This window comes from Callospermophilus lateralis, chromosome 2 (assembly GCF_048772815.1).
Source record: "Callospermophilus lateralis isolate mCalLat2 chromosome 2, mCalLat2.hap1, whole genome shotgun sequence".
Taxonomy (NCBI): Eukaryota; Metazoa; Chordata; class Mammalia; order Rodentia; family Sciuridae; genus Callospermophilus; species Callospermophilus lateralis.
Window position 1 is genome coordinate 148687531 of NC_135306.1, and position 24038 is coordinate 148711568.

The following is a 24038-nucleotide window of genomic DNA, read 5'->3' on the forward strand; positions in this document are numbered from 1 at the left end:
TGGGTGCCCAGGGCCCAGCTTCGCTGTTCAAATACATAGGTGTGGGGGACCCACAGGAAGAAAATCCTGCAGTCTTGGTGACAGTTATTTCTGGACAGTAGAATTGCGGGGAATTGTTCTTTATGTGTCTTGGACCCCCTTGGTGGACACTGGGAGACCAAGAAGCTGAAGAGCATTAGTCATGTTCTAATGACGAGGGAAATGTTGAGTGCCACTACAGGGCCAGCAGGACCTGGCCGCTGGACCAGCCTGTGGGCCACCCGGCTGCGGCTGTGGAAGACCCAAGATCATTTTGGTTCCTGAGCCAGGCAGTGACCCTGTGGAGGTCTGACCCCTGCCTCTTCTCCTCCCGGCAGGTACCTCTACAACCGCATGGGCTACTGGAGTGACTGGTCTGTGCCCATCCTCGTGACCACAGCTGCTGCCTTCACATACATCGCAGGCCTCCTGGTACTCAGGGCTGTCTCAGATGGCTGGTCCCCCTGCTTCTAGTAGGCAGGGACGCTTGGTTGGTGCTAGGCCTGCCTTGGTTTAAAGGGGAAAGCTGGCTTTGCCCAGGGTCCCTCAGGTGGCTGCTCTTCTGAGACCTGGCTCCCGCAAGGAGAAAGGTCATCTGTTTTGCCAGTCTCTTTCAGCTGTCCATCCTAGAATGTCTGTCCTCCCGCACCCCTGCCCCAGCCCAGTGAGAGCCACCCTGCTGTCCACTGCAGACTTCCTCTTCCAAGAACTCCACGTTAGGTTCCTGCTCCCAGTATCCCAGTGATAGAGATTCATGTGGACCCCATTCTGGTCTGGGAGTTCTTAGGGCCAGAACTCAAATCTGTCTTAGAATCCCAGGGCCTGGGACTCCCAAAATATTTGATGGATTAAGTTGGGCAGTCCAAGTGCAGCAGGGCCCAGTGGCTGCTTCAGGGAAAAATCCAAGGGGAGGGGCCTGGAGTCCTAGAATAATCTGGAAGGAGGTCAGGCTTGGACAGGGCTGGGCTGGGCATTCCTATCGCCTGTAGGAAGGGTTTGCTGACCCTGCCCTGGGTCAGGCCAGGTCAGGCACCGGCCTAACTGCCACCCTGCGGGCCTCTCCTCAGGTGCTGGCGCTATGTCACATTGCCGTGGGGCAGCAGATGAACCTGCACTGGCTGCACAAGGTAAGCCTGCCTCTGCTGGGCCAGGAGCCGGGAGGGGAGGCTGGAGGCCAAGGCAGCAGACGAAAAGCCTGGGTCCCCCCATCCCTGCCCTGGATCACAGCTGCAGCCGCTCCACTGGCTCACAGGGAGCCCTTGCTGGGGGTCAGGCGGGATTCTCGGAGCCTGGCCCTTATTCTGCCTGCAGCCCGCACAGGGAGCCTAGGAAGTTGCTCTGACATCATTCCATGTCCCAATTGGAAGAAATGAGGTACAGAGGGGTTAAGTCACTTGCCCAATGTCTCCCAGTGCTTAAGTGGAAGGTCCAGGATTCCAGCCCTCCTGCCTCGGGTTGATCCAGCACAGCAGTGGGAGAGAGCGGCTGGTGAGAGAGCTCCTATGGCCGCCCAGCCCACCCACTGACTCTGTCTCAAGTCCCACCTACTCTTCGTTCTTCAGTGAGTTCTTTATAAAATCCTGGTCAGGCAAAGTCATTTCCATCACTCCCAGGGATCCCAGGATGACCTCAACTCCCCTACTTTCCCACCCACCCAGCCAACGCCTCCCTGCTCCTGACCTGGGCCGGTCACCCTCAGCTCCGGCTGTGTGAGACACCTCTGACCCTCCAGCCCTCCCACCTGCCTTTTCTCCTCTTTTCCCCCCTTGCTCGCTGTCTCTTGACTCCTTCCTTGTTACTGGTCCCTACACACCCAGACTTCTGTCCTAGGGCTCCCCAGTCTCTGAGATCTCCCCTGCTACATTTCGGAACATCCGTGTTGTCAATTTCCATCTGGCTTGCCCACCCCAACCCATTCCTTGGTGCTCCCTGCAGGTCTAGTGCTCCTTGCAGGCTGGAACTGGCATTGACCATCTCCCCACCCCAGCACCCCACTCAGGGCTGGACCCAGAGCAGGCAGGCTTCACACCACCTAGAACCTTAGTCTGCACATCACACGTGAATGCTTGGTGCAATTCCCTGGGTTTCTGATGCCCACTCTGCCCGAGTAGGTGCCCAGGTGGGGTGCAAACCTGATCCAGACAGCCCCTGGGCCATGGAGGGAAGGCTAGGTCATCTCTTCCCAGAACCTGGTTCAGAGTGGGCACACCACTTAGGAAGGAGCAAAAGTGTTCAGAAACAGCCATGAGCCCATGAGATGGGTTCAGAGTGACTCCAAGTGAAAGGGCTCACTTCCAGCTAGAAGGGAGGCCAGGAAGAGGAAGAGAGCTGAGAGCTCAGGCCTGTGAGCAGTGTGGGAAGGGGTGGGGGTCAAGGTTGGTTGATGACAGGGTCTGGAGCCAGCAGCTACATCTGTAGCATAGCTGGTCTTGCAGGGGTTTAGAGCAGTGAGCACCCCCTGGTCCCGTCCCACCTTTCCGAGGCTGGTGACTCTATCCGGAGCTCTCCTTTGAGCTTCCGCAGCCCCCTCTGTGAGGCACTTTCTTCTCCTGGCAGCAAAATTAACACTTGAAAGAACTGCACCAGCTGGTACCCTGGGTGGGGCTGGCACATGCTGTGGTCACCTCCTGGGGCCAAGCCTGCCTCTCAGCAGGACAGGTCACATCAGCTTGATCCAGGTAGAGAGGCCTATAGAGCCACTGAGCCAGCCGGAGGTAGCACATCAATGCTATCTCTGAACGGGTGCCCACCTGGGGGCCAGGCATGCCCTCCTCTCCCTTCTGCCCCTCCACCCTCTCTGTGGGATCTTGGGACTGCCTCGCCAGGGGGAGGGCTCAGGGATTTTGAGCAGGTGCTGGAAGTTTTCCATATGTATTCTATTTTTTCACGATTCTGTCATTGTATTCTAAGAAAGCTGTCTTTTGTTTTTGTTTTAATTTATTTTTGACCACATAATACATTGATGTGGTTCAAAACTTATGACACAAAAAAGTACATAATGAAAATTTCTTTATTTCCAGAGATATTTTAAGCACAAATATACATGTACATTTTGTTTTTCTTTCTCTTTAAGCACAGCACCCTCTGTCCTGTCCCTTGACAACATGCTTGGCACTCCTGTTAGGGACATTAAGAGTAGACCTTTGGGGCCATCACTTTCTCCTGCTCCCTGCTCTGGGCATTCCCAAGTTCCCTAGGTATCCATGCCAGGCCCCTGTTGATGGTCCTAGTCGCTAACCCAGCTGCTTTCAGTCCACAACCCAGGCAGTGTGGCAATGACCCAGGAGAGGAATTTCTGGGTAAAGAATGTCTACTTTCATAATCTTGATCTTGCCAAGTGGCCTAGTTGCCAAGTGCCATTAATTCATACTCTCTTGGCAATGTATGGCCAGGCCCACAAAAACACCCCTAACCCACAGATGTGAGCTGATTTCTTGACCTTTGCCGATCTGATCGTCGAAAAATGAAACCTAACTATAGTTTGCATTTCCCTTGGGATGAGTTAGAGTCAGCACTTTTCACAAGCTTGAGTCACGTGTGTCTTCTCTATCTGCTGTCTCTTGGTGTTTTGCCATTTTTGCTATGGAATTTGCTTTTTACTTATTAATTTGCAGGAGCTCTTTATAGATTTGGGTGATTAGCCCTTTGGCTGCAGATGATTTTTCCTAGTTTATCATTTATCTTTAGACTTTGTTCATTGTATTTGTGCCACAAGGTTTTTTTTTTTTTTCCCTAAGTACTTAGATCTGTCATCTCTTTTTATGGCTCCTGGGTTTTGTGTCAGACTTAGATCTTTCTCACTCCGAGATTATATAAAATTTCTCTGTGGTATCACTTGGTAATTATGTTTTCACTTTTTTTTAACATTTAAATTTTTTTTAATCTTTTTGGAAGTTATTTCGGGGCATGGTGTGATCTTACTTAGTTCTTTTTAGATGGTTTCCCAGTGTTCCCAGCTGTCTTCTCTGAGCAAGCCTGCCTTTCCCCTCTAATCTGAGATGCCACTTTGATCATAAACCATATATTTTAATACATTCTGATCTATTTCTGAACTTTTTACTTATTATCATGTTGCTTTGAAGACTTGAGTTTTATGGTATTGTTTTGTTTATGTTTTTGTAATACTGGGGATGGAGCCAGGGCCTTGTGCATGCCAGGCATCTACCACTGGACTACATCCCCAGCCCTGCTATGTTTTAATCATGACCTATATTTTGAATCTGGGTTTCCCCTGGATCCTGAGGAAGGAAGGACAGAGGTGCTCAGGGACTGGGTGGGGAGGGAGCCATCTATTCAACACCTGGTGTTGTGAGAGAATCAAGGATCCCCTGGGGACCTTCCTCCTCCCCCCAAGTCTGCCCAGAGTTCCTGTCTCCCAGAACTCCCTCCCAGGAGCCCAGAAGGTGTGGGGAAGGTGGAAGTGTTCTTGGGGGCTTGGCAGCAAACACAAGGCCCTTTCCTTGGGATGCAGCACCTCTGTGGGGTGCCAAAGGCAGCTCCTCCTCCTGCCACAGGGGATTCAGCCACAGCCTGCAGAGGAGGGTTCTGTCAGTGACCCAACTTGAGGCCAGAGAGGAACACTGGGAACCGTGGAGCCCCAGAGCAGCTGGGCTGGTGTGTCTGCCCACATCCCAGACTCGATCAGGGCCTCGGCTTGCTGACCACTCTGTCCACACCATCCACATTGCCAGTGAATTCAGGATTTTCTCTAATAGCTAACCCAGGCTCCACAGTTCTGCCTGGTGTCCTGCCTCTATCCCTCCAGCTGTGGCTTAAGAAAGGAACATTCATTGAGAACCTCCTATACGCTAGGCACTGTGTTCATCATAGCAGCACTAACCATTGGCACATAAAATTAGGCACTTACTGCATGCATCAGGCACTCTCCACACAGAGTTTCATTCCTTCCTCACACTCATCCTGTTCAGTTGCTGTCACTTAAAATGATCCCGGAAGCATTTCCTCTCGATGCTGGCATTTCCTCATTTATCTTCCCCAAACTCTCCCAGGTAGGCGCTCACTGTCCCCACATCTCAGCTTAGGTAAGATTTATGAAGAGCAGAAGAACCAGGATTTGACCCAGGAGTGGGACTTGGGTGTGGCTCTCACCTTGAGCCAACTGTCTGCCATTGGGACCCCAGAACCCAGAGGCCAGGCACCCGCAAGAGGTCAACCCATTGCCCCTCTGCAGGGCTGGGTCCCGCACCCAGGCAACCCTCTGGAATGAATGAGCGCACTGCCGCAGCCTCCACCCTCATCGCCATCACAGACCGCAGCCCCAGCAGGACAGAAATCCAAGACCACTCTCTCAGTCCGTCTCCAGGCCACCAGCCGGGGAGTCATCCTTCCTAGCAAGCCTTAAGGCCCAGGGCTCACATTGTTGTGAGTTGGTGCTATTACCATCAGAGAGAGGGAGATCCACGCTGAATATTCAGCAGAGCTGCTGAGCTTGTAGTTGCTGCTGCAGCATCTGTAAAACCCAGAGGTGGTCGGATTTTTAATTGTATTAGGATTATGAGGAGTCAGTTTTATTGCCTGTATTTCCACCAACAGTTACTAATTGTAATGAGATCCCACAGAAACGACCCTTCAGGGATGCCAGCTCTTTCCCGAGGCCACAAGGGGGCAGATGTGTGCCTGGAGTGGACAGCCTGGGTGTGGAGGGAGAGGCTTCTCAGGATGGTTAGGAGCCCCCCCATGCCCCGCTCAACTCCCAGCCCTCCCCACAGCAGCCTGAACTCTGAGAAGGAGCACAGGCAGAGGGGTTTGAATCTGGATCCGCCTCTGAAGCTGTGAGACCAAGCGAGTAGAGCCCGCTCCCCAGGTGGAAATGAAAAGGCCTCACCCGGGGTGTTCGAATACAGGGGAGGACACCCTGAGTCCCGCTGCAGGCAGACCCAGGCACACCTTCTTCCCTTGTCCCAGAAGAGGCGTGTCACGACCCATGAAGGCCTTTACCTGTTAGACTTGTTACTGTTTCTTAGGAGAGGACCTATTTTTCCAGGCCAATGGGCTGAAATGACAAGTCTCCAAAGGAAAAGTTAATTCCGGGCAAGAACTCCTCTTCCCTGCCTGGCAGGGAGCAAAACAAGAGGCCGCTGTCCCTGCCTCAGGTCTAGAAAACCCGCACAGCCCTTGCTCAGCTGCTGGAGGTTCTCAGGGCGCTGCTGTGAGGACAAAGGGCCTGGCAGGATGAGAAAGGCCATGGCTGAGGGAGAAGAGGGCTTGAGGGAGGCAGAGAGGCCAGGCGGCGTGTGGGCCACGAGTCTGACAAGCCAGAGAGCAGCATGCCGTGGTCCCGGCCAGCTACCGGGCAGCGGGCAGCGGGAGGCCGCAGTGGAGGTGTGACTGGGCTACAAAGCAGGCCTTGCGCACAGGGGGCTGGATGGGCAGCAAAGTCCAGGGCTCAATGGAGGGTAGCGCTGGGGGCTGAGAAGCAGGAAACCTGAGCTTAGTGGCATTTAGTTTGGGGGTTCCAGATGCCATCCATCCTCAAAGATCTCTGTCCCCTGAAGTTGTCCTTGTCCTCTGTCAGAGCCATGCTCCTCACTTTCTGGAGAAGCTCCCTGGAGGGCAGACCCCTCACACGTTAGAAGCTGCCAGCGCTGGGACCCTGGGGTTGGTGGGCCTTGGTGAAGGAACCAGTGCTTCCTCTGCCAGAAGTGCCACTGTGAGCCTAGTCCTGTGCGTGGGGCAGGGTGCACACCAGGCCCTGTCCCTGTGGCCTGGAGCAGGCAGTTTCCTCATCCCATCTGCCCTGGATGCCACCGTCCCTCTGAGCTTGCTGGGAGGCCAGGGAGGCCCTGCTGGCCGAGTGCTTCCAGTCTCCTTCTCTCCACCCTCCCTCTTTCTGACTGTCCCTTCCTTGCAGGGTCTGCCTGTCCCTTCCTGGCTGTCCTCTCTCTCTGCCTTCCCCAACTGCCCCTCAGCCCATGCCATCTCTTTCCTTCCCTTCTATCTTGCTTTCTCCAGCTCCCCTGCTTTCTCCATCTCTTCCCGCGTGTCCCTAGGTTCTCTCTCCACCCTTCCTCTCAGACACCCTGGAGCCTACTACCTTGCTCTGACACTGTGTCTGATGCTTCCTCCTTTCAGATTGGGCTGGTGGTCATCCTGGCCTCCACTGTGGTAGCCATGTCAGCCGTGGCCCAGCTGTGGGAGGACGAATGGGAAATGCTGCTGATCTCCCTGCAGGTAAAGGGGTGAGAGGGCGCTCCACCAGGACCCTTGCAATGGGCAGTGCTTTTTGTCTCCTGTTTCTCCATAGCATGGCCTGAAGTTGGTGCAAATTTGATTTGGGTCACACAGCAGGTCTCTGGATTCCCAGAGTCCTTATCAGGCAAACAGAGACAGGGTGCTGACTTTGTGGGTTAAAGGTGGGCTATCGGCTTGCTGGCAACTTGAGGGCTTGGGCATGTCTGGGAGTCCCAGGGCCCTCCTCCTCTTCACACACACAGGGCACAGCACCATTTCTGCACATGGGGGCCCTGGCTGCCATCACTGCACTCTCCTGGATCGTGGCCGGACAGTTCTCCCGCGCAGAGCGGTCCTGTGAGTACTGCCTCCCCACTGGCGTGACACCTAGGCCAGGTTGGGCTTCCCCCACTGGACTCCACCTGTGTAGCCTGAGCTGAGAAGGGGCCCTTGTGATCAAAGGGCGGGGGGGTCCTGGTTCAGAGAGGCCTACAGACTCCACCAAAAAGTGTGGCTCTGTCAGCCTTCAACTGTATCTTTCCTCCAAGTGCACGTGCATGCACACAAGTGCGAGCTCGTGTGTATGTGACTTCCCAGCAGGAATGAGCTCTACCTCTCAGAATGCTGGGCTCCTACATCCGCCCCTGGCTACCGAGGGTTCCCTGTTGGGAGAAGGTGCTCCCAACCATGGGGTGCTCATGGCCTGTGTCTGCAGCTTCCCAGGTGACCATTCTCTGTACCTTCTTCACTGTGGTCTTTGCCCTCTACCTGGCCCCTCTTACCATCTCCTCTCCCTGCATCATGGAGAAAAAGGACCTGGGCCCCAAGCCTGCCCTCATCGGCCACCGCGGGGCCCCAATGGTGAGTGCCATCTTAGGGTCCTAAGAGACTGGGTGAGGGGTGGGTGCAGCTGCCATTCCAGAGGAGGAACCTGTTGGGAAATGGATATGATATATGCAATCTAATAATAGGAACAATGCTTAGCTCTTTGGGGGAGGTGTGTGGGGAAGGCTGTGGCAAAAGCCAGAAGAGCCGGTGTGGGCCCAGATCCTGAAGAGCCCTGAAGGCTTCTTACTAAAAAGATTTCACTTTTATTCTGAGGGTCCTGCAGAGATGCAGGAGGTTTCAGGCCCAGGCACAGCACTGCCAATTTTCAGGTTAGAAAGACCCAGAAGAAAGCTGCTGGGTGAGGGGCCTGGGGCTGCAACCAGGCAGCAGGAGAACCCACCAGGCTGTGGGGCAGCAAAGCTGAGGTGCAGCTCAGAGCCCACCATGGAAGGGAAGGCTGTTGGAGCAGACTGAATTGGAAAGAGAGGATTAAATCAAAAGTCAAACCCTATTTTGCCACTAAGGTGCCCCACACCTCTGCAGGAGTACTGAGGTTGAGAGTTCCAGAGCCATGCTGTCTGGCCAGCTGTGAGAGCCTGGGGTTTCCATCTTCTCTGTTCCTGCTCCCCCATCCTGTGCCATGGGGATAGTGAGCGTGCCTGCCGGGTCAGAGGGCAGCTGTTAGATGTAGTGCCCAGACAGGCTACTTGGGAGGCTGAAAGTAAGAAGCCCCCTTTGGACCAAGGTCTCCTTACCCACTGGAAGGCTTGAACCTTCTCAACTGAGGCAATACCAGCCCCCACCCGCAGGGGGCGTTTGGGGACTTCCTGAGAGCTTGGTGTCTGCTCTCCCACCAAGCCATTCCCTGTGCCATTGGATTTCAGGAGAGTTAAAGAGGCCTCCACAAGCCATTGTTTTAAAAGCATGTGCATATGGGCTGGGGATATGGGTCAGTGCCTAGTATGCACGAGGCCCTGGGTTTGATGGAGCTCTGAATTCCCCCGAAAGTCCTCTCCTACTGTATGAGATAGGTGTTATTTTCTAGATAATATTCAGCTGGGAGGAATGACCCACATCTGCAATTCCTGCTACTTGAGAGGCTGAGGCAAGAGGCACATGTTCAAGGCCAGCCTGAACAATTTAGCGAAACCCTGTCTCAAAATAAAAATGGGCTGGAGAGAGTATTAAAGCACCCCTGGTTCAATCACCAATAATTAAAAAATAAAATTTAAAAATTAATTAAAAAAAAAATCACAGAGGACTGTGTCCCTGAGTTGGACCGTGGTACTCTCCCATCAAGCCACATTCTGCTTGTTTTCTTGGGGGTAGGGGAGGGCAGGTCATTCACCCCCTTGGAGCCTGAGTTAGGGATGCCCATGTTGCTGGGTCTTGTGAGGAGAGGTCAGAAGCACTCCCTTGCCAGGCAGACACCCTCGTGGGGGTGGGTGACCTGTCTCACTTGCTCTGGAGGCCAGAGGAAAAGAACAGTGTGCTAAAGCACGAGGGGCAAAGAGGAGATGACCCAGAAAGGGCTGTTTTCATTTTTTTTTTTCTTTTTTTCTGATATTGAATACCACAAAGCTACACCCCCCCCCTTTTTTTTTTAGGCAGTTTGCTAAGGCTGGCCTCAAACTTGTGAGTCTCCAGCCTCGACTGCTTGAGCAGCAGGGATTATAGGCATGCACCACCATGCCTGGTAGTTCTTTTCTTTTCTCTCTTTTTTTTTTTTTCAAAATTAGTTTATTTATCTTAATTAGGTATATATGACAGCAGGATGCATTTTGATTCATTGCACACAATTGCAGCACAAATTTACATTTCTCTGATTGTAAATGATTAGTGTCACACCATATGTGCAGTCATGCATGTACCTGGGGGAATGATGTCCATCTCATTCCACCGTCTTTGGTAATTGTTTTCTTTAGTAGAAAAATTTCCAAACACACAGACATGAAAAAAGCAATATAAAGTATCATGTAATGAAGAACCATGTTATGAATCCAATACCGCCTTCAATAGTTAGCGACATTTTGCCACTCTTGCTTCATTGGTCCCCATACTTTTTTGTTCTGTTGTAGTAAAGCAAATCCTAGACATCATGTTACGTCTTATTTCAGGATGTATCTCTGATCCATAAGAACTTTAAAAAAATATAACCACAGTGCTGTTATTATATCCAACCAAATTAGCAATAATTCCTTCATATCTAATATCAAATCAATTTTCTTTTGTTGTCTCAAAAAGTATCTATAGTTCAGTTATTAAAGTTGAGGCTGGCCGTGGTGGTGCACACCTATAATCCCAGAGGCTCTGGAAACTGAGGCAGAAGGATAGCAGGTTCAAGCCCAGCCCCTCAACTAAATGAGTCCTGAAGCAACTTAGCAAGGCCCTGTCTCAAAATAAAAAATAAAAAAGGCTGGGAACCTGGCTCAGTGTTAAATATCCCTGGATTCAATCTCTAGTACCAAAAATCAATCAATCAATCAATTAAAATTCAGGACTACCAGACAAGTGGCACATGTCCATAATTGGGAGTCTGAGGCAGAAAGTTCACAAGTTCAAGGTCACCCTGAGCAATTTAGAGAGATCCTGTCTCAAAATTTAAAAAATAAAATAAAAACAGGAATATTTCTCAGTGATGTAATACCCCTTAATTCAATCCCCCACCACCAAAAAAATCAGGACCTAAATGATGTCCACACTGACCCCTGAGTACCTTTTAGTCTATAGTAGTAGCCATCCCTTTTTCCCTTATGCCATTTATTTGTTGAAGAAATTCATTTATCCTGTAGAATTTTCCACATTGTACATCTGGCTGATTTCATCCTTGTAGTGTTTATTTTATAACCAATCAACTAATTAATTTTAATTAATATACAAGAATTATGCATATTTATGACAGTGTTTCATTTTCATACATGTATACAATGCATAGTGGTCAAACCAGGGTTAATTAGCATATCTATCACCTCAAATATTTAGCATTTCATTGTGTTGGGAACAATAGAAATCCTCTCTTCTGACCTGAAACGCACAGCAAATTCTCATTAACTATAATCACACTACATGCTGTGGAACTCCACAACTAGCTTCTCCTATCTGACTTTAACCTTGTATCTGTAGACCTCTCCCCTCCAGCCTATAATAACCACTATTAAACCCCAGCCTCTAATAACCACTATTCTGCTCTTTATCTCTACAAAACCAACTTTTAGTGGTGTTTGAGAAGGCCCAGCCAAGGTCCCCTCTGTGTCCCTGAAAATGCATGTGGATTTGTCCATGGGTCCTCAGGTAATTGATTATCCATGGGTTCTGACTGTCGTAAGCTGAGTGCACCTCCTGCCTGAGACGCTGTGTCTGTGTGTCCCAGATGGGCTATTCCTAGGTGGACTTTCTTATTTGGTGTGACTAGATCCAAAGCTGGGACTCTCAAGCACAGTTTCCTGTTCACTAAGAGAAACAACTTTCCACCCCACCCACATGCACCGTCCTGACAGAGCCCCACTTGGACTTGCCTGAGGCAGGTAGGAGCTCTGAGAGAGGGATTATGAATTCACCGCAGGGATGAGTGTGGTAGCATACATCTGTAGTCTCAGCTACTGAGGAGGCTGAGGCAGGAGGATTGCAAGTTGCAGGCCAGCTTAGACAATCTAGCAAGAATTTGTCTCAAAATAAAACACAAATTGGCTGGGGATGAAGTTCAGTGGTATGCTGAATGTTTGACTAGCATCCAAAGGGCCCTAGGTTCAACCTCCAGCACCACAAAAAGAAAAAAAAAAAAAAACACCCCAGAAGCCCTGCATACTTGGGGAGGTCATCCTGGAGCCCTGGCAATGGAGGACAGGTTTCCATGCCTTGCTCTAGGAGGCCAGCACCTAACCTAGGGAGAATTAACAGTGCAGAAAAGAAACGTTCCCCTCCCAGACTCTTTCTGCCCTCTCCTCAGGGTCTTCACAGCCCTTTCTAGGCTACTTCCTGTCCACCTTGTCAGGCACAGCCCGTGTGCAAGGGAGTCTACACCTCTTGCATGGTCACTGGTGGAAGGAGAGATGGGTGGGGGCCTCTACCACCCTGCTCTGGGGACGGGAACTCACAATGCCCACTGGACTGGGAGAACAGGTGGCATGTTCCCCAGGCTGGACAAAAGGTAAAGAAAGGTACTCATATTACAGAATTTCTACTGTCTACCAGGCTCTGGCCTAGGGTCTCTGATGTGCTATTCCACCTATGAGGTTGATAGCATGAGCCCATTTTATAGCTAAAGAAACTGAGGCCCTTGGGCATGGTGGTGGCTCACCTGTAATCCCGGTGACTCAGGAGGCTGAGGCAGGAGGAGGCCAGCCTGGGAAGCTCAATGAGATCCTGTCTTAAAAAATAAAAAGGGATGCAGATGTAGATCGCTGGTAGGGTACCCCTGGGTTCAATCTCTACTACCAAAAACCAAAACAAAGCAAAACTGAGGCCCCACTAGGGATGGCATTTCTCCCTCTTGGTCAGCTTCAAAGCCTTTCCTTGCCATTCCCTGGCTCTCTGGTGCCAGGCTGCCCTCCAGAAGAGGGGAGTGTGTTGGAGCAGAGCATGGCCAGAGGGACATAAGGTGGGCTTAGATCAGCCACCTCTCCACGTGTCTCCTTCCTCCCTCCCTCCCTCTGCCAACACCACTTGCACCAGGTCTTAGAGGAATCCCTGATTTGGTGCTGACCCCCAGTGGCAGAAAGGGAGTATGACAGTGTCCTCAGACTACATGGAACCAGGGAGGGAGACTTAGAACCCCAACTCTCCCAGCTTAAGGACCCACAGAGAGCAGAGAGCACCTCCTCAAGGGGCCACTGGGGAGAGAGCCCCAAGGAGGGAGAAATGCACCCAAGGTCGTAAAGCTAGTTAATGCAAAGTCAAGGCTAGAACTAGGATCTTCTGACTCATGCTGTACAGTTGCCATTTAAGCACCTTCTCTGGATCAGGCAACCTGCTAGGGGCTTTTAACCCATGTAACGAGCGACCCAGGGAGGAAGAGGACATGATATTTCATCACTCCAATGAAACTGTCACCTCAGGCCCCTCCTCTCCCTCCAAATCTTCATCTGGACTGAGCTCAGGGTATAACCAAGAGGGAACATGGCATTCTGCCTTTCCCCAAGGCTGCCAAAGAGCCACCAGACTATGGGAAAGGTTTCCTGCCTCCAGTGTCTAGCTCAGTGCCTGGGACACAGTAAGGATAATCTCATGATCGAAGCTACTATTTATTAGGTGCTAGCTGTCTGTCAGACATTTATATATACCCACCCTAACTGTCATGTCTGCCCCTCCCCCAAAAAACCTGCAAGGTGGACATGACTTAACAGAGGGTGAAACTGAACTTCAGAGAAGCTGAGTGGGCACCCAGGGTCACACAGCTGCTCCAGGGAGGGGCCAAAATTAGAACCAGACCCGCCCCAGCCTCCCAACACAAGGCCTTTCTTTGGCTGGGGAGGGGGATCTCATTTGAATCCTGGCCCTCCGCTCACCATGCCTTCCTCTCCAGCTGGCCCCAGAGCATACACTGATGTCCTTCCGGAAGGCACTAGAGCAGAAGCTGTACGGGCTCCAGGCTGACGTCACTGTCAGGTAGGTGTCGGGAAGGGAGGAGGGCGCCTCTCCTCCTCCACAGGGTCTCTGCTGGTGGAACCTCCGGCCCTGCCCTCAAAGCCGTGGAGATCCGCAGCAGGGAGGCACCCTTTCCATGCCAGTGAATCTTGTGCCAAACTCCAGGGTATAAGAGAGAAGAGAGCAGACTCTTGGTCAGGCAGAGTGAAGGGTAAGGACCTGGAGGCACAGATCCACCTGAAGAGAAGCCAGCTCTGTGTCGCGGCTTCATGGGAGGGCTCAAACGCTCAGATAAGGGAAGTTAGCTGGGGGGGGGGGGGGCGGACAATACTATTACTGTGATGCCAGTTATATTTTAAGGGACCACACAAAGGTGAAAGGTACATTTTATAGCTATAGATATTGAAATATGTATTAGTATAAAGGGGAGGAGGAATCCACCCCAATCTTATAATAGAGATCACCTCTGAGAGGGGGAGATGGGCAGGGTGCCATATAGAGAGTCATACTGGCCATAACAAGGACACCATATATGTGAGGTCACCATTCCCAGAGTGGACATTGTAAAACTGTTTATCATATGTTTCTAGCATGTGGTGGTGACATGCCTTGAGGAGTGGGGGCCGGGCACAGGTGCACTGGGTTAGCTCTTGACAGCCCTGGTCGGGGAGGTAAGGTGGAGATGGGGTGAGATTCGTAAAAGAGGCCTACATTTGCACTGTTCTCATTATGATCAATGGACTTGGTCCCAAGACATGTTCTGCTGCTTCCTGGTGGTCAACCTTGAACCTAGATACTTTCCTCTCCTCGTCTCAGTTTCTCCATTATCGAGTGACCTAGCACCTATCTTCACAGATGATAATGGTCCCAGCCTTTTCCTACCCTCCCTCTCTGGCAGTTCTCACCCCACCTGACCCACACACAGAGTGGAGGGTATTGGCCCTTCAGGGTCACCTACCAGCCAGCCCCCTGTCCACTATTCAGGCAGGGAGCCTGAGGCCCAGAGAGGGGCAGAGCCAGTCCAGGCCCCATGGTGGTTGGGGAGCAGTGTGTGAGGGGCTGATTGTGGATGGCAGGTGACTTGGTTGGGTGGTGACTCGGTGCCCCCTCCCCACAGCCTGGACGGTGTGCCCTTCCTCATGCACGACACCACACTGCGGCGCACCACCAACGTGGAGCAGGCATTCCCGGAGCTCGCCCGCAGGCCCGCTTCCATGCTCAACTGGACCGTCCTGCAGAGGCTTAACGCCGGGCAGTGGTTCCTGAAGGTCAGACCCCAGTCCTAGACAGGGATTCCACACAGTGAGAGAGGCAGGTGGCCATCAACTCGGGTCACGAGACCAGGCTGGTTAGTGGCCTCTCCAGATTCCGCAGCAGCCAGACCTCATGGTTGTCACTGCTTGGTCTGGATCTGCCTCCCTGGCTGGGACAAGCTGATGGGGGTGCTGACAGCAGAACGGTTCACTCTGGGACACTCTGGAGGGAGGTCAGTTGTCCTGTCTGAGAGGCTAGAGGAGAATGGGCTGGGGTGGAGGTGCTCTGGGAAAACCATTCCCTCTGGAAGCGGAGTTGGGTAGAGGGTAAGGGCGGGGGGCTCTGGAGGCCGCAGCACCACTTCACCTGACGGACACCAGCGGACTCCCGAAGCCCAGGGCTCTCCACACTTGGTTGCTAGGAAAGCATGCAGAGGCCCCAAATGGCAGGTGACAGAACCATGTGTGTCCCTGTCTCTGCCAGACTGACCCCTTCTGGACGGCCAGCTCTCTGTCACCCTCCGACCTCAGGGAGGCCCAGAACCAGTCCATCTGCAGCCTGGAAGAGCTGCTGGAGCTGGCCAAGGGCAACGCCACGCTGCTCCTCAACCTCCGCGACCCGCCCCGGGAGCACCCCTACCGCAGCAGCTTCCTCAATGTCACGCTGGAGGCCCTGCTGCGGTCTGGCTTCCCACAGCACCAGGTGAGGCCCTGCAGCCACCCCAACCAGCCCTGGCCAGCCCTGCTCCAACCTCAACTCACCTGTCCCCTCTAGACTTCAGGTTTCACATGGGGTCTTAGGCCCCTTGCCTCCTTGCCAGGGTCCTCGCGGGGACCAGAAGGGAACCAGAAAGTCCTTCCTGATGTTCAGTGGGCAGGCGTGGGTCCAGAATCTCCAGTTACTTCAGTGAAGGGCTGCCCAGGTCACTGTGGTGCAATGATTAGGGACCAGAGAAATCAACACCAATTTGTGACAGCAGAGTGATGTGTGTTTGGGTTCTCCATCTTGACATGGCAGCAATCCAGAGTTGTAGCCAGAGGGCTTACAGCCATGGCTGGGACCAAGTGTCCCCTGATAACCATCACACTTAAGTGGTCATCATTTTAACCTTACTCATGCTCTAGTGAGGTAGGTCTTCCTACCCAGAGTTTGCAGAAGAAAACCCTGAGGCTGCCCGCCCCCCTTGCCTGTAGGTCATGTGGCTGCCAAACAGGCAAAGGCCCCTCGTGCGGAAGGTGGCTCCCGGCTTCCAGCAAACGTCAGGCTCCAAGGAGGCTGTCGCCAGTCTGCGGAGAGGCCACATACAGCGGCTGAACCTGCGCTACACTCAGGTGTCCCGCCAGGAGCTCAGGTGCTTGCCCCACCTGGCCCAGAGGTGGGACTGAGTCTCCCCTAGTCTTGACACTCCTCTCACTGCTGGACAGAGGGCAGGGCACACAGGGGTTCTGCACACGTGGTTCAGAGATGTTGTGAGCAGCAAGCAGAGCTGGGTTGGACTGGGAGCTGGGTCCTGGTGCGGGCATTCCTTCCTCCAGGGAAAGTTGGTGGCATGAGGCTATGAAGGGAGCACATTTTACAGGCTTCCCACAGGGAGAAGCCAGTGCCCGGAACCAACCAACCTCTGTCCCTGCCCAGGGACTACGCGTCCTGGAACCTGAGTGTGAACCTCTACACTGTCAATGCGCCGTGGCTCTTCTCCCTGCTGTGGTGCGCTGGGGTCCCGTCTGTCACCTCTGACAACTCCCACACCCTGTCCCAGGTGCCTTCCCCACTCTGGATCATGGTGAGTTGGAGACTGTTGGGGGGCAGAGGACACCTGGGTTGGTGTAGAGAGCTGCCTGTGGCCTACCCCTACCACTCAGCAAGCTCTGTGCTGGGGGCTGTCCCTGGGGAGGTCTCGGGGCTGGAGGTGTCCCTGGTGTGGATGCAGGCTTGAGGCAAGAGGAGAATTTACCTCGCCTCTGGGGCTGCACTGAGGCGCTCAAGGAACTCTGGGCCCTACTCAGGGAGGAGCACATCACGTAGGGGCCCTCAAAAAGCAAATAGCTACTTGGAGTTTTCGTTTGGAGTGTGTTCATTATATTTGATTTTAAAGTAAGGGAAAAGAACAATAGGACAAGAATTAGGAATGTTAAAAGCCTTCCTTGAAAATAGTGAATCAAATGGTGTTGAGCTGGTGGGCTGAGCACCCGCAGGCTGAGTTCTAGTCCCTGTGCTGCCTCCCAGTAGCTGGGGAGCCCTGGCTTCCCTCCTGTGCGGCTCCTGCTGCCATGAAAGGCAGACACAGGGCCCCTTATGGCCTCGTGGGTGGCATCGTCAGCAAGTTACATCTGAGTTAGGATGGACTCATGAGGGAGAGAGAAGGAAGCAAGAAGCAGCCCTCGAGGAGAGGAGGAAATGGGGATCCGGGCCGTGGCCTGCATGTTAGAACCCATCACAGCCTCCAGGTCCCTAAATACCTGCTCTCCAGCTCTCACCTGCCTTTCATCCTTTAAAACCTCCCGAGTTGGCACAAAACCACTCACTACCAGCGCGGGTGACGAGCTCATCCCCTCCCAGCATGCCTGAGACCCAGGAGCCTGAGGCTACACACAGGGCCCTGCCTTTCCCAGCCCCTCAGTGTTCCCTGGGGGGAAGCCCCTTCTCTCTGCCCTCCAGTCCTCATGCGGTGACACATACTCCTACCCCACACAGTGCTACACACCTGTCCACAGGTTCGCAACTCACCGGCCAGTTGTATCACACCCTTACATTCATATGCACATATGTTCAGACATACAGTACCTTTGTTTCATCATTTGGTTCTTGCTTTAAGCCACGGACCCTCCAGATTTAACATCCATCATTTCTACCCTGAGTGTGTGCATGTGCACGTGCGCACGCGCAAACACACACACACACACACACACACACACACACACACATACACTCTCTCTCACACTGAGGCCCACAGTACGCAGAGCCCACTCCTACAAAGTAAAATCATAAGCCTCCATCCCCCTCAAGGTCCTCCTTACCCTCCTTGATGGTCACGTAGGGTCCTCCAGCCCATGGACCCTCTGTCTGGATGGGCCATGACTGGAAGCTGGCCTCGGGCCATCTGTCCACAGCCCCCGGACGAGTACTGTCTCATGTGGGTCACCGCCGACCTGATCTCCTTCACCCTCATCGTTGGCATCTTCGTGCTTCAGAAGTGAGTAGGCGCTGACACTTCCACGGCCGTCCCACCCCTTGGCAGGCCCAGCCCCCACCCAGCCAGGTGGACCTACCCAGGAGGGAAGATGGGAGTCCCCGGGGTCCCCCAGCCTTGCCTTCTTCCAGCAGAGGCTGGGTGCCTTCTGGAACGAGTGCCCAGCTAGGAGCCCAGAGCCAAGCTCTGTCCTGATTCGCTGTGTGGACTTTGGCCAACTGGGCCCCGCTGTAGCTTGCCTGCCCCTGTTAGCCGGGCATGATTCCCAGCAGCACTGAGCCCTCGCCTGTGCCTGGTGGAAAGCCTCCCCACCTCCCCCTCAGGGCGGCAGCTGGGATGTGGGTGGGTGGGGTCCAGGGGAGGGTTTAGGGCCAACCTGGGGGCCCAGCCCAGCCAGGAACCAAGGGGCTGGGTTTTATTCTTGACTGACGTTCTCTCTCTGTCCCATCCTGCTCTGATCCGGCGCATGTCCCTCCTCTCTCCCCTCCCCCCCTCTGCTGCACTCTGGCACCTCACAGCTATCACTTGATCAGGTAATTCTAGTGTGCTCCTCCTCCTGTTCCTCTTTCTCCTTACTTGCCAGTCCCTTCTCTAGTTCTGTCTGAAAAGCTGCCGTGCATCAAGCTCTGGGCCTGGGTCACCCTCGCCAACACACCCCCTTGCCTGAAGCCCCGCACCCCTCCTTCTCTCCCCAGCCCTCCTCCCTGCTCTTCCCATCTTGCCATGTGTGTCCCTCTGCTCTCTGTTCTCACTGCAGTTTCTGCCAGTGGGGACCAGTGTTTCCTTGACAGGTCCCTGACCCTGTCTCTCAGCACCAACGTGTCTCCCTCAGGGAGGGGGTCCCTGCCTGAGCACCCCATCCCCCCGAGTCCAGACCTTATGGGGGCCTTCACCACCTGCCCAGCACAGACCCCAAGTTCCTGCCTCTCTGGCTTCCTCCTCCCTCCGCCACACTCTTTACCTTTCTCTGTGTCTCTCCCATCCCTTCTTCCCTCCTCTGTCTCTGACCCCCACTGCCACTCCTCTCCCTGACATCGCCTCTCCCCTTCCCCTGGGAGGAGCCCCACAACGTCTTCCTGTCCTAGATGCACCTAGCTGCAGAGACCGTAGCCTGATACCTTCCTGCTGGGTTTTAATGTTAATTTCCAAGATGAGAACTTTGTCTTAGGCATCCCTTGGTCAACTGCCTTGGGCCCTCCTGGGTCAGGTACCTTTACTGACCAGCTTTTTTAGGAGGAGAACCTGCCCTCTGGCTATGGGACTGGGGGAGGGACATTTAGCCAGTTGATCCTTCCTCTGTCCACAGAGGCAGTAGACACTCACGATGCTGCCCAGTGTCGTGCTGGGTCCTTCAGATACAACCAGGGCAGTGTCATTGTCCCCGGAGGGTCGGGGCAGCATCATGGAGAAGGAGACCTGGGGGATGAGGCAGGGGGAAAAGATCATTTCCCTGTGGGCCTCATTCTTCTGTTTGTTCACTCAAGGAGTCCTTGTCTAGCACCCGCTAGGCAGGCACTGAGATTGGCGTTGGGGGCCCACTGCTGGATAAGAGGTGCCATCCGTACCCCCGAGGATTTGCAGGGCAGCCAGCCCAGCCAGGGGGCAGGTGCCTTCCCCTCCGCCTCCTGCTTTCTCCTTGTCTGTCTGCTCTGTCCACCCATCCGTCTGTCCATTTCTGCTGTGCTGACCCCATCCAGAAACTCACAATTGATTTCTTGTGGAGTCTTGGTTCCTTCCACCGGCCCAAGCAGGATTTGGTCCCCTAGAAGGCTGGGTGCTTGTTTCCAAGCTGCCCTTTATCTCCTTTTGGTGGGGTAGGGTGCGGGGGGTCATGAATCCTTCTGCCTAAATCCTAGGAAACATCCAAGGGAGGCCAGGGATTTGGGGTTAGTTTGGAGGGACTACTACAGCGAAGGCAGTGTCCGGGGCTGGGCCCAGGAGACTGAGTCCTCCCCACTCTCTCTTGGTCCCTGCGTGCCTTGTGCACGCCCATCTCCCAGCCCACCCTCAGGTCAGTGTGTTCACCACCCTGCCCCTCCCAGCCTTCAGGAGGATTCATGCTCCAGCCTGCCCCTCCCTTTAGGGTTGCTGGAGCAGAGCCACAGACACCCCACCCCAAGTCGCTCTAACGCCCTTGCCTCCCAGACCTGTGAAGATCACTTGTGAGCAGTGCTATTACCCTGCTGCCCTTCCCTTCCCTTCATCTCTGGGTTTCCTTCTGGCTTCCCTGGGCCTGTCATGATGGTGGAGCTGTGGGAGGCATCAGCTGGAACTTCCTGACATTGATGTGGATTCCAGGGCAAGTCACAAGTCATGCCTGCTAAACTCCTTCCTCCCTGAGATTGTCCCAAAGAGCCAGGTGCATAACTGGAGGCACCTGAGACAGAACTAACCAACCATCTTTCTGGGCCGGGTTGCCAGTTTAGGGTTCTGGAGGTAAAGGGAGGCAGGAGAGCCCTGGCCGAGAACCAGCAGACTCTGACACAAGTCCCCGCCCTGCCCCTCTCTGGACCTGTTTCCCTATTTGTCCAGTGGAACATGAGTCTTGCCGGTTTCTCAGGCCACATCCAGAGAGGCTCTGGAAGTGGCAGGGTCTGTGCTGCAGGAAGGGGTGGGGAAGGACCTGATGCCCATGGGACCATTTCTGCAGGTGGCGCCTAGGTGGCATCCGGAGCTACAACCCTGAGCAGATCATGCTGAGCGCTGCGGTGCGCCGGACCAGCCGGGATGTCAGCATCATGAAGGAGAAGCTCATCTTCTCGGGTAAGCAGCCTGAAGACAGGCGAAGCAGGCCCTGGCCGGGGGCTCACACCTACAAGCAATGTCACACAGCGCATGTATGTAGGGACACAGACGGGTGTACATAGCCCACTTGGGTTTACACCTGCACACATACAGAGGCACACACATACAGAGGCACACACAGGAACACACACACCTCCACAGGCAGGCAGCTCGGGATCCTGTGGCTCCCTTTCACACCACAGTTGTTGGGCAAGGGCGATGTGCGGGCGGGGAGGGGCCTGTTTGAAGGTCCATCTCCCTTCCCCTAGTTCACATACAGGAGCACAAATAATGATTTTACCCTACTCGTTGCTAGCCCCTGTTGGCAAGCCCTGTCGGATGGAGGAGGCAGCTATATGGACAGACATGGAAAATTGAGAGTTGCTGGAGCTCTCCCAATGCGGGTGCTGAGGAGAGTGGGGTCGGAGCTCCCTGGGGCAGCAAGGAAGGTTTTGGTGTGATGATGTAGCTGGAGTGTGGAGGGCGGTAGAGAGTACCCGGGTAGTGGGTGGAGGGTGCTCCCGGTGGGGGCAGTGTGGGAACACTTCGCCTGGGCACCAGGAACCAGAGAGATTCTTCTGGGCTGAGCTCCACTCAGCAGACCTTCCCCGAACCCGCCTGTGCCCTGCATTCTGCCATCTCTACAGCCCAGATGTTCGGGAGCCACTCTGTTTAGTCGGGTCCTAGAACTCACACCAAATGTGGTGGGGCCAAAGGAAGCAGGGGCTGTCCATGAAGAGGCCCATCCCTCCTGGGGGACTCGGAGGAGGCTTCCACAAGGGGGACACAACACAGCTGAGAAGACTTGAGTCAGAGTTTAGGAAAAGGAAGTGTCCACAGGGACATTGGTCCCTCCCAAGAGAGGGGCCAATATGTACAAAGATCCCCTGGAGACTAAGAGTGCCAAACTCAAGAGGGCGCAGGTGGCTTCCTGTGGCTGGAGGGGAGAGTTCCAGGAGATAAGATATTGAGGCAAGGCCAGAGCATTCAGCAGACCAGGAGGGCCTTGAATGCCAGGCTCAATGCCAGCTGGAACCCAGCAGCTGCACCGGGTCTCTAAGTGCCCCACTAGGAATTGCTGCAGGCCACCCTTTCCGCCCCACCTGTCACCATCCTCACCCTGGCCTCCCCACTCACATTCTGTCTCCCTCTGGCCCTATAGAGATCAGCGATGGCGTGGAGGTCTCCGATGAGCTCTCCGTATGTTCCGACAGCAGCTACGACACATATGCCAACAGCACTGCCACGCCTGCGGGCCCCCGAGGGGGCGGCAGCCACACCAAGACCCTTACAGACCGGGGTGGGCGCTAGCAGAAGACCTGTCTGTCTGGGCCTGTACCTGACATAGAAACCAGGAGAGCCCAGGAGAGCTGGCAGAAGCGTGTTGGACTGAGAGCTCCGGGAGCTGGCTCCGCAGCCTCTACTTGGGGCCTGGCCCCTTGTCACCATGACCTCTCTTGGAGGGTGTTTCCTCTCCCCTGAGGCCCAGCTGGGCCAGGATTCCAGCCTTTCAGATGCCCCTGCAGGCCTGGGGCTCCTTCTTCTGGGAAGTGTGGGGTCTGGGGCCTGGTCCTGCTCTCACAGGCCTCTCTCACATCCCAGCCAGAAAGCTTTGATGGGTCACTGGATGGTGCCATCTTCCGTGGCAACGAGGATGTGATTGCCCACCTGTGTCTGTCTACCTGTCCACGCCATGGGCAACTGACATCTCCATTTTTATCCTGCCTTGAAGACCTGAGCTAGGCTCTTACCCCTGGCTCCTGGCAGCTCTGCTCTCCATGTCAGTCTCAAAGCACAAGGAAGTTCTGCCCAGGGAGAAAGCCGGTGGCTGTGATCCAGATACATCCTCCTTCCCAACCAGCCTCCCACCACCACCACCAGCCCCTTCCCCACCAGAGGGCTCGAACCATGTCCCCTAGGAGGAGCTGGAGATAGCCAGAAGTACAGGCTTAGGGCTGGTCTATCTCACACCCAAGTGTCCAACAGGCCTCTGGGGAAGAAGTGGCCCTGAGGCCCAGGAGATCTACAGACTGATACAACCTCATGTTCCCCCACTGTGGCCACAGGGCAAAGACCCCTTAGGAAAAGTGTTCTGAGCATGATGAAATGTGGACATGTGGCCAGTAGGCCTGCAGTGGAGGGAGCCTGAGGGCCTCGTCCAGGATGATTAAAGCTGCCATCTTGATGTGTGCTGTCTATGAGTTGTCAGCAGGAGGGTGGGGACAGAGCATACTGGGTTTGGGGCTCAGTTCTGGCCCTGTGATTTGAGGAGGAAATGTTCTCAGTAACTCTGGGATGGTGGCAGGATGGCTGAGCCCCTACCCTGTCAGTCATGATGCCAGGTGTCCTTAACAGCCCTGGCTCCAGAGGTAAAGCAATTGTCTAAGGCCATGTAGCTAGAACAGGCAGAGCCAGTGTCCCACCCAGAGACTGGCTCCAACCCACATCGCCTTCCATAACAGGGGGGACAGGTAGTTAAATGCAGGGCTGGGGAGTGGGACAGCTGGTCCCTCAGCCATATGGAGGCACTTTGAGCTCCCCTATAGAAGAACAAGCCCTCACCAGGCCTCTGCCCCATGACAGGGGGTGGCTTTGAGTTCTCAGGGCTTTGGACCTTCCTGAGGCAGGCGCACCCCTATGCCTAGCATAATGGGAACACCTGGGCCAAAAGTCAAAACGCAGCCCAGGGACCACATATGTCCCTTCCTGTTCTTCAATATTTGGGGTGTGTGCTCTCTGCAGGGAGGGGTTCACTGTGGAGTCAGGGCAGATCTTCAACTCTGAGTTTGTCCCAGGGGTCTGTATGTCTTGGGTGTGTCCCAAGGGGAAAGGGTGAGGCTGAACCCCAGCTCTAGCCTGCCTGAAGCAAATGCCACACTTCCCGGGAGCCAAGGGATGTGTCTCATCTCCAGACAAGGATAGATAGAATTCTTGGGGCCTCAAAGTTTCTGGCACTTTCTTGAAGGGAAAGAAAAAGAGTCCCTTCCAAATGTTGACCCCTCATGTTATAACCTCTAGGACTATCCCTCTTTCCCTTGCTACTGAATATCTGACAAATGCTTCTTCCAGGGGCAAGGGTCAGCTCCAGCCTCTTCTCTGGACACAGGCAGTAAGTGAAACTGATGGGCCAGTGTTGGGGTTGGGGGCATTGCCCTACCCAAAATGCACACCCCCCACCATGTTATGCCTT

At 54.1% G+C, this 24038-nt stretch overlaps 1 protein-coding gene across 3 annotated transcripts in view; it reads left to right on the forward strand.

The window, feature by feature from the left end:
- Window positions 1-23033, forward strand: part of Gdpd5 (glycerophosphodiester phosphodiesterase domain containing 5) — an 80986-nt gene extending 57953 nt beyond the window's left edge. For 2 of the 3 annotated variants that reach the window (XM_076846626.2, XM_076846627.2), the window contains exons 5-18: window positions 357-450; window positions 1086-1145; window positions 7111-7209; window positions 7473-7566; window positions 7925-8070; window positions 13559-13641; window positions 14738-14888; window positions 15358-15576; window positions 16068-16225; window positions 16510-16657; window positions 17985-18067; window positions 18583-18597; window positions 20715-20827; window positions 22011-23033. In XM_076846626.2, the coding sequence (XP_076702741.2) occupies window positions 357-450; window positions 1086-1145; window positions 7111-7209; window positions 7473-7566; window positions 7925-8070; window positions 13559-13641; window positions 14738-14888; window positions 15358-15576; window positions 16068-16225; window positions 16510-16657; window positions 17985-18067; window positions 18583-18597; window positions 20715-20827; window positions 22011-22159 (1612 nt within the window). In that variant the 3' untranslated portion in view covers window positions 22160-23033. The remainder of the gene's footprint in view (window positions 1-356; window positions 451-1085; window positions 1146-7110; window positions 7210-7472; window positions 7567-7924; window positions 8071-13558; window positions 13642-14737; window positions 14889-15357; window positions 15577-16067; window positions 16226-16509; window positions 16658-17984; window positions 18068-18582; window positions 18598-20714; window positions 20828-22010) is intronic. The other variant, XM_076846628.2, reaches the window with a different exon arrangement.
- Window positions 23034-24038: the final 1005 nt, after the last annotated feature.